General features: G+C 37.2%; 1 protein-coding gene across 1 annotated transcript in view; it reads right to left on the minus strand.

The window, feature by feature from the left end:
- Nucleotides 1-10,069, minus strand: part of LOC135102322 (queuine tRNA-ribosyltransferase catalytic subunit 1-like) — a 39,959-nt gene that overhangs the window by 6,888 nt on the left and 23,002 nt on the right. The window contains 9 exon segments of the mRNA XM_064007364.1: nt 921-1,075; nt 1,451-1,645; nt 3,132-3,300; nt 4,531-4,583; nt 4,585-4,620; nt 4,622-4,694; nt 5,058-5,193; nt 5,410-5,563; nt 6,904-6,993. Of these exon segments, the coding sequence (XP_063863434.1) occupies nt 921-1,075; nt 1,451-1,645; nt 3,132-3,300; nt 4,531-4,583; nt 4,585-4,620; nt 4,622-4,694; nt 5,058-5,193; nt 5,410-5,563; nt 6,904-6,993 (1,061 nt within the window).

Genomic DNA, 10,069 nt, shown 5'->3' on the forward strand with positions numbered 1-10,069 from the left:
TGACACCAATGATGCTCTAAGATAAGGTGGTGATTGATCTGAAGCTTACTTCCTGGATTTTTTTTACATTTTTTATTCAAACCTTCTTTGTTAGACACAAATGAGTAAAGGTCATAGCCAAGTGCAAAATAAAAAAAAAATCATCAAGATAACTGATAAATTGAAAACGATAATCTTATCAATGATAACAGATAATCAATAATTGGCAATAAATTTATTGTCCGATAACCAATAAATTGATAAATACAAAATTCTAATACTAGCGATAATGATACTGATATTTTAAATAAAAGAATAATAAATCAAAATCTTTATTTTTATCTTTATCTTAGAAAACTTACAAAAATCTTCAAAAAACTTTGAATTCAATGTTTACCTTGTCTCTTCACCAATGAAACTACTGTTTTAAGTAAAGTAACATTTGACTTTGAAAAAGTAAAACTTCAACATGTCCATGTTCCAAAAACTAAGATTATCGATTATTGTTAGTTTGGAACCAAAAGTATCAGTGATACCGATGAATCGATAATGCAGGAAAAATAATTCTCAGATAACCAATAACCTGATATTGCTATCGCAATAAATTATAGCAATAATGCCCAACTATGGTAATGGTTTAACAGTGTCATTGGATACAAATTCATTAAATAAAGGTTCATTAGATATGAGATCTTAGTGAACCAGACTAGGACTGCTTTAAAGTGAGATAATCAGAAATACAATGGAGGGGATCCTCAATCCCCTTGTTCCATCTTTTTAAAAGCCAATATCAAAAGGACAAAAAAATTGGCCTAACCTAGATCCTGTGCACAGGATAAAAACACACACACACACACACACACACACACACACACACACACACACACACACACACACACACACACACACACACACACACACACACACACACAATTACTTATTTTTTGTGGTTAAGAGGAATGTTGACTGCAGCCAAGGCATCAATAACCCACTTGGGACACTCTTGCCCCCTGTAGTACTTCTCTACAAAGTCCCTCACAAACTCCTCAAACTGGCCACTTTTGATGCTCTCTCGAATCTGCCGCATCAGTCTCATCTGGTAAAAGGGCAAAAATAATAAAAAAGTGAGTCAGTAATATAATTTTTCTATTATATTTAGATATTAATTTATTAACTAAGCTATAAAGTCATATAAAATAAATCTCCATCAATACCTAAACATCTATCTACCTATATATCATGCCAACATCTTTACAGTGGAGATAGCTATGACCAAACTGAACAATACATACAGCTAAAGGAATGTAAAAAGGAAAAATGCTTCACAATAATGGTGAGTGGATAGGGATAGATGAAAGTTCTCATGCCATGGTCATCCCTTTCAGGACCACTCCTAGAGGGAACAAAGCATCTGATAGACAGATTGATAGACAACAAGTAAATGCAATTAGGTAAACACACATACACACACCTGGTAAGCAATATTGTGCACCGACAGCAAGTGACAAGCCACAGGTTCCCTGGTTATTATGGTGTTGATATAAGCCCGGCTGTAAGACTTGCAGGTTGAACAGTCACAGTCTTCATCTATAGGTCTCAGGTCACCTGAGAATTCTTTGTTCTTGAGGTTGATCTGGCCATAGTCAACTAGTGCACACCCAAATCTCTGCAAACATACTGTTATTGACAGTGGAAGGAAGATACAGTGGCAAACAAAATATACAAACCCTGACAATTAATGCTACCAAAAAGAAAGTATTAATACAGTCTATGTATCCAACAATAGACCAACAGAGAGCAAATCCTCCACAATACCATAACCCGACCTTCAGTGAAGACCAGATTTCATAATAATGAAGTACATCAGAGTCTGCTCAAACCTAGGAAATAATAAAAAAATTGAATAAATAAATAAAATAAATATATAAATTAACAAATAAATAAATTAATAAATACAAAAAATTCTGATCAGAAAAATATCACATTAAACCAGAGCTCCAACATTCATAAACTCAGCAACTGCAAACAAACTATTCACCTGGCTGTCCAGCTTAAAATAAAAATATATGCCAGACTACATGAAAAATTTTTGAAATGGCTATGGCACCAGCAAAAGCTTTACCAAAACCTGTAGAAGAGAACTGACTGAAATCCAATAAACACAACCAGAAGATTGTCCTCGACTAAATCCATATCAATAATGAGACTGAAGATTAAGAAAAGATCCAAGAGATTTAGAAAGATAATATTAAAACTATAGGTTGATAATCTGTAGAATCTTCATCAGCTGTTGGAGTCATGATCACCTGTTACTCTCCCAGTAAGAGCTCAGAGCTCATGGAGACCATGGGGGTCAGTAGCCACTCACCGTTAGTGAAAAATTCTTAATGACCTAAGTGCCGGATGAGGACACTTGCAGCAAGAAAGAAGGAAAGCCACACAGATAATATAAATTAACAATAATATTAATAAAAAGAATAATAAGAAAACATATATTTGTTGTTACCATAATTAAAAATACAGGATGTCCCATGAATCGCAGGCAAAGAAATTAAAGATCGAGTCAATCCAAGTTGGAAATATTCTATGGTCAAATGCTTTTAACACCACAGCTTAGAAGTGACAGAGCCTTTTAAGTATGAATGAGCAAGGATTTGGCAAAGGAAGGGAGGGAGGAAGGGCTGCAATGGTAGGTGATGCCATCTTGAGAATGTTATTTTTATTCACTCTTGGATATTTAATTTCTTCAGAATGTTGATGTGATTACACATCAAGAATTTTGTATATAAAGATAAAATAAAATTCAAGAATGTGGTGTATCATTGCAGTAATTAATAGCTACACCATAACAAGCTCTATATGGCAACAGCAATTAACTGGACATTGTGGGATGGTACTCCATAGCCACTTGTGTTTACCTTTCTGTCCTGTACCTTCTAAACCATGGCATTAAAAGCATTTGACCACAGAATACTTCCAACTTAAAATGACTTAGTCTTTCATTTCTGTGAGTACATGACTTTTCTCACTGGGCATCCTGTATTTGATTCAATGCAATAAATAAGATCATGATTATAGCCAGGTTGGCAAAAATACTTGTTTTTTACAGCTTGTATTAATAAATACAATATTGCCTCCATTACAACACTTACAGCAGTTCTGGTTGGGAAGACACAGTCAAACATGTCCACTCCAAGGGCACAGCACACCACTAAGTCCACAGCCATGCCCACACCCATGCAGTAACGAGGCTTGTGGTGTGGCAGCTGCTCCGTGCATTGCAACACCACTGGCCAGAACTTGTCCTTATCCTCACCACCACTGGAGTCATATCATGAGAGAGAGAGAGAGAGAGAGAGAGAGAGAGAGAGAGAGAGAGAGAGAGAGAGAGAGAGAGAGAGAGAGAGAGAGAGAGAGAGAGAGAGAGAGAGAGAGAGAGAGAGAGAGAGAGAGAGAGAGAGAGAGAGAGAGAGAGAGAGAGAGAGAGAGAGAGAGAGAGAGAGAGAGAGAGAGAGAGAGAGAGAGAGAGAGAGAGAGAGAGAGAGAGAGAGAGAGAGAGAGAGAGAGAGAGAGAGAGAGAGAGAGAGAGAGAGAGAGAGAGAGAGAGAGAGAGAGAGAGAGAGAGAGAGAGAGAGAGAGAGAGAGAGAGAGAGAGAGAGAGAGAGAGAGAGAGAGAGAGAGAGAGAGAGAGAGAGAGAGAGAGAGAGAGAGAGAGAGAGAGAGAGAGAGAGAGAGAGAGAGAGAGAGAGAGAGAGAGAGAGAGAGAGAGAGAGAGAGAGAGAGAGAGAGAGAGAGAGAGAGAGAGAGAGAGAGAGAGAGAGAGAGAGAGAGAGAGAGAGAGAGAGAGAGAGAGAGAGAGAGAGAGAGAGAGAGAGAGAGAGAGAGAGAGAGAGAGAGAGAGAGAGAGAGAGAGAGAGAGAGAGAGAGAGAGAGAGAGAGAGAGAGAGAGAGAGAGAGAGAGAGAGAGAGAGAGAGAGAGAGAGAGAGAGAGAGAGAGAGAGAGAGAGAGAATCACAGTAACTATCATAATAAATGAGCCTGCATTAAAACTTTTCTCCCCTTCCCCAAGACTTCCATTTATTTACTGACAAATCAATACTGCTTACAAATGTAGTTCTTCGAGGGGACACTGAACTGGATTTCAGCATTCTGATTCTGTTTTCCGGTGATATCCAGTGCTTGAGAACTGGTCAGTTGCAATGAAAGATAAGTAAATAAATAAACAAATAGATAAGTAAAATAAATTAACAAAATAAATCAATAATGGGAGGATGAGTGCGCATCTGAAAGAGAAGTGGATCCACGGATTCTAAGCTGAAGGATGTCACTACCTCACAGCAATTAGTAAACATAGGATTGCAGATGACACATTTTAGTCTGTATTAATAGTTCTGGATGAAATACTGCTGTACTACAAAATTATGCATATACATATGCAAAAGTAAATCTCACACAGATCAAGCAAGTGTTTATGAATTCTTTGTTTGCAAATGTAACAAAAGTGTAAGCAAATGTCCCTTGTATAAGCCAAGAGATTTTAATTTTCCTCACCTAAGACCTCCAATGGCATATCCTGGGGCATCTCTGGCTATGAGCTGCTGAAGGGGAGATCTGTCTCAAGTCTGGGAAAAGTCCTCCCTGCAACAATGGGAAATAAGTTTTGAGTGGTAGGATTCTTATTGGCAGCCATGCAGCGGTCCAGCCAGCGGGTTGTTCTGTAAGTAATGACAATGTTGATAGTGGGCAAAAAATAGAAGAAAGAAATTAATAATGCAGACAGCAATTGTCTGAATATGTATCATAATGTTCAGTGCTTTGAAACACTAAAAAGCTGGCATATGAGGCACACATGAGTGGGAGAGGACTGAGATCCAGCTTTTGACAGAGCAATGAAGGACACTTTATGCAGAGCCACAAAAATTAATAACAGGTAGAGACTACAACCACCTCATGATATGTAATGTTCTATGTAAGACTTTATTGGCAGTATCCAATGGTTAACATGTGGAAATATAAAGTTAACTGTCTAGTAATGCAAAAGTTCTTATATATACACCATAACACTAACAGAACTGTACCGGTGAGTGGCAACCTCAAAACGCTTGTAGTCTTTTTCCACCACATTGACCACATCATCCAACTGCATCATGATGTCAGCACCAATGGCATTCTGGATGGCTATGCTCTCCTCAGGTGTCAGCAAGCATTCAGAGCCTGATCCAAGAGAAAATGCCAACCATTAGTTATTACAATCACTCTGGATGGCTATGCTCTTCTCAGGTGTCAGTAATGGTGAATCTCTCTCTCTCTCTCTCTCTCTCTCTCTCTCTCTCTCTCTCTCTCTCTCTCTCTCTCTCTCTCTCTCTCTCTCTCTCTCTCTCTCGCCAATATATCTATGTATTTAAAACTCTAGCTAAAACAAATACATACCATCATAAGGGGACTGGAATTTCACACCCTCTTCTGTGATTTCTGCCAGCTTTAGGAGAGACACCATTTGGAAGCCTCCTGAGTCAGTGAGTAACGCTCGATCCCAATTCATGAATTTGTGCAACCCACCTAACTGTGTGAGATTCTCCTTGCCCTGAGGGAGAATTACTTTCTTAAGAATGTTTGTATTCTACCATTAGTATAAATTTACACATGATTACCTGTCATGCATGAAGTAATACCTCAATACATCAGACTAATTGATCAGTTCAGTAAAATGTAAAAGTTTTATGAGAAAAATATTAAACAAACAAATAAATATAAATGATGAGGAAAAATAGCAAAAGTGGCTCCAATGCCATTCTGAAATGAGGTATCAAGGAGTCTAATCCCCTTCTGGCTTTTTCAGACTTTTTACTATAAATTTTGCAATTCAAATGCCAAAAAAACAATTAAGGTACATAACACTTCTCTTTCAAGGTCATTTTAGTTGTCATATTACACACATTTTGGAGAACTGCCCAAGGGAAACCTTCCTGATTATCCTTTTAGATTTATTTTCACAAATTCTAATATGATAATTTTTTAATCCATAAGGGATGCTTTACCTACACAGTTGCATTCTAGCATAATATATTTATTCATTTGTTGATATTTTTCAGCCAGGTCTTTTAGTTCCACATCTCAGAATCTTAGATTGAGAATGTTCAATTGTGGGGTTATCCTTTAAATCAAACGGACTAATAACTCATCAGAGATTTCCCAATATTAAGGAACATGTAACAAAATTCAATCATACAATAAAAATAAACATTTCAGTTTCATTTTCAAAGCAAATAATGAAATCTATTTATCAATATAAGAATGAAATAGATATCAAAATAGCAGAATCCTGGTTAACCTATCAACATAAGCCAAATTTGAATTAAAATGACTCAGCAATGCAGCAATAAAATTGTTTCCTCTTGTAATTTTGAGTTTGTGTATTACTATCTTATAGTGATATGTATTTGTAAGCACAGCAATATTAGGTAGTGAACACAGTTACCAAGTTGTTTCCCTGTCAGCCAATAGGACTTAGCTGCAGCAAAGTCTGCATGTGTGTGTGTTTAGCTGCTGCCAATGAGATGAGGTAAGCTTGTACCTTAGTCCCAGTAAAGAGCTCAGTCCTCTTCTTTCCTCTACCTCTGAGAAGAGATTTCTAGTGATTTAGTAGTTTAATCCTTGTTTTACTGTCCTAAAGATGAGATGTGAAGCAGTTGCCTTGAAATGAATACTTCAATTGCTTCATAGTTCATTTGATGCTGATATAGACTGGTGAAGATCAGACTGGGACAGATAGACAGACAGACAAACATAGAAACAGACTGGCATATAGATAAACAGATGGAAAGAGAAACAGATTAACAAAGAAATAAATGGACAAAGAAATAGACATACAGACAGACATACTGAGGAAGAGGCAGGCCAAGTGGTAGGAAAGGATATACTCACCGGTCGGGTTCCGAGGTGATAGGTGTTACCAAGAATAAGGCCAGATCCTGTGTCCTTCACCTGCTGGGGGAGGAGTCCCTTCATGGTACCCTGTGGCAGATATTTTTATTTCATCATTATTAATATTACTTTTATCATTATTATTGTTATTATTATTATCATTATAAAGATGTGGCAATACGCTCTGGCTGAACACTCCTCAGCTGAATTTAAAGAATGTTGTTAACACATTCCCTTTGTATTGTAAATGGCAACTAAAAGGTGTACAGCAAAGGGTTAGGAGTTGCATTCTCTCTACTTTTATTCTTACATAACATGGGAAGATGTCTTGTCTTGGCTATTCTTCTTCATCATGACAATAAAAAAAAATTCTCCCACACAATTCATTATTTTTTTTTTTTACAATCTATGAGCAGAATATCCTCCTTGTGATTAATTTAACACAGATTTTTCTATTTTTACAACTGTGACCTCATTATTACATACAATATATATATATATATATATATATATATATATATATATATATATATATATATATATATATATATATATATATATATATATATATATATATATATATATATATATATATATATATATATATATATATATATATATATATATACGAGGTGTGTCATTAAAGTTCCAGGACTGGTGTCCTAAAAGATGAATTTCAAACCCAAGCCACAAACCACCATATTTCCCCTTCAAAGTAATCCTTCTGGAGTATACAACTGCGCTCCCAACCCTCTACAGTCACTAATCTTTTTCTTACGTGCTTTTAAAATCATGTCCTCTGTTGCAGGTCGTTTAACAATGAGCGCTGAACAGCGAACAAACTTGAAGTTTTTGGTGCAGTTGGGGAAAACGCCGTCAGAAGCACTGGGTATGCTGCAAAAAGTGTACGGGGATGAGACAATGTCACGCTCACGTGTTTTTGAGTGGTGCAAGAGGTTCAAAGAGGGCCGGGAGGACGTGGAAGATGACCCCAGGAGTGGAAGACCCTCAACGAGCAGGAATGAGGCCAATGTTGAGCGTGTCAAGCAGATGGTGCGTGACGATCGTCGGTTGACTGTTCGAAAGATCGCAGATGAGCTTGGCATGAACCACAACAGCGTGTGGAAGATTATCACTGAAGATCTGGGCATGCGGAAAGTCTGTGCGAAGATGGTGCCGAGACTCCTGAACGATGACCAGAAGGGACGACGCATGCAGGTGTGTCAGGACATCCTCGAGCGTCTGGAAACTGAACCAGACTTGCTCAGGAGAGTCATCACCGGCGATGAGTCCTGGGTATTTGAGTACGACCCGGAGACCAAACGCCAGAGCCTTCAATGGAAGAGTCCGGCGTCGCCACGGCCGAAGAAAGCAAGGCAGTCCAGGTCCAGCTTCAAGGTCATGTTGATCGCTTTCTTCGATGTGAGGGGCATCGTCCACTGCGAGTTCTTGCCACAGGGCCAGACAGTCAACCAACATGTGTACAAAGAAGTACTGCGGCGTCTGCTTCGTGCAGTGCGCGAGAAGAGGCGGGAGTTGTGGCAGGGCAACTCGTGGCTGCTTCACCACGACAATGCGCCTGCTCACAATGCCCTGAGCATCAGAGAGTTCTTGGCCAAGAAGAACATCGCCGTGCTGGAGCAACCGCCCTACTCACCTGACCTCGCTCCGTGCGACTTCTTCCTCTTCCCCAAGCTCAAGGAGGTCATGAAGGGGACCCGTTTTGATGATGCGGACGACATCAAAAAGGCCGTGACGACGGAGCTGAGGAGCATCCCGCAAGAATCCTTCCAGCAGTGCATGCAAGCCTGGCAGAGAAGGATGGACAAGTGCATGCGGTGCCAGGGGGATTACTTCGAAGGAGATAACCTATAGTTTGTAGCCTGGATGTGAAATAAAACTTGTGTGGCACCAGTCCTGGAACTTTAATGACACACATCGTATATATATATATATATATATATATATATATATATATATATATATATATATATATATATATATATATATATATATATATATATATATATATATATATATATATATATATATATATAATTAAATCCAGCCATTGATAATCACATTCTTTCAGATTTTCAGTATGGATTTCAGAGCACGCTTTCAAATTTACTGCATTGGCACAACACTGTTTTCTGGAGGCGCAATTTATGTTTCAATGGTGCTGTACTCCAAAATCAGCCATTGGGTGTTGCTTGCACCTGCTAGCAGGAATTCCTGCTCATTCCTTCTCCTTTTATCTTTTATTTGCTGCTGTATAGCCCCATTATGGATTCAGCAAAGAAAAGAGGTGTCATAACATGTAAACATCATACACTGTCAATCACAGGGAAAGTGGAAGTACTAAAGAAAAACTCGGTGAACATTAAAATTTCATTTGCTTTTCATTTAGTCTTTAATTTTCTTTCTTTATGGGACTGTACAGGTAGTCATTTTCTGTTAAATATATACAGCATATATGACTATAACAAAATCCAGCATTTTTTTAAATCTGGCACTCCTCAGGTCTGGAGGTTGACAGATTCTTGAGTGTCAATCTATTTGTCTCTGTGTGTGTGTGTGTGTGTGTGTGTGTGTGTGTGTGTGTGTGTGTGTGTGTGTGTGTGTGTGTGTGTGTGTGTGTATATATATATATATATATATATATATATATATATATATATATATATATATATATATATATATATATATATATATATATATATATATATATATATATATATATATATATATATATATATATATATATATATATATATATATATATATATATATATATATATATATATATATATACATATGAAGATTATCTACTCTATCAAAATCTGTTTTAGTGAAAAATAACTAAAACTAATAAGTGTTATGGTTGGCTGCTAATCACCCAATTTCTCAGATGGTTCGAATCAACTGTTGCACTTATCCTATAGTATGTGAGCTCTTGATAAATGCCTCTATACTCAAATTGATTAGTTGATTGACTGGTGTCACAACATGGAACTGTATATTTCAAACAGTAAAATTATTTGTCATTAGTTTTTAAGTCTTTTAGCAAAATTATTAGTCATTAGTTTTTTATTTTTTTTTATCTTATTTGCTATGAATCAGCATTACTGTTTTCCTAAGTTATCAACACAGAAATAGTTTGAAA

The sequence above is a fragment of the Scylla paramamosain genome, chromosome 7 (genome assembly GCF_035594125.1).
Source record: "Scylla paramamosain isolate STU-SP2022 chromosome 7, ASM3559412v1, whole genome shotgun sequence".
NCBI classification, from domain to species: domain Eukaryota; kingdom Metazoa; phylum Arthropoda; class Malacostraca; order Decapoda; family Portunidae; genus Scylla; species Scylla paramamosain.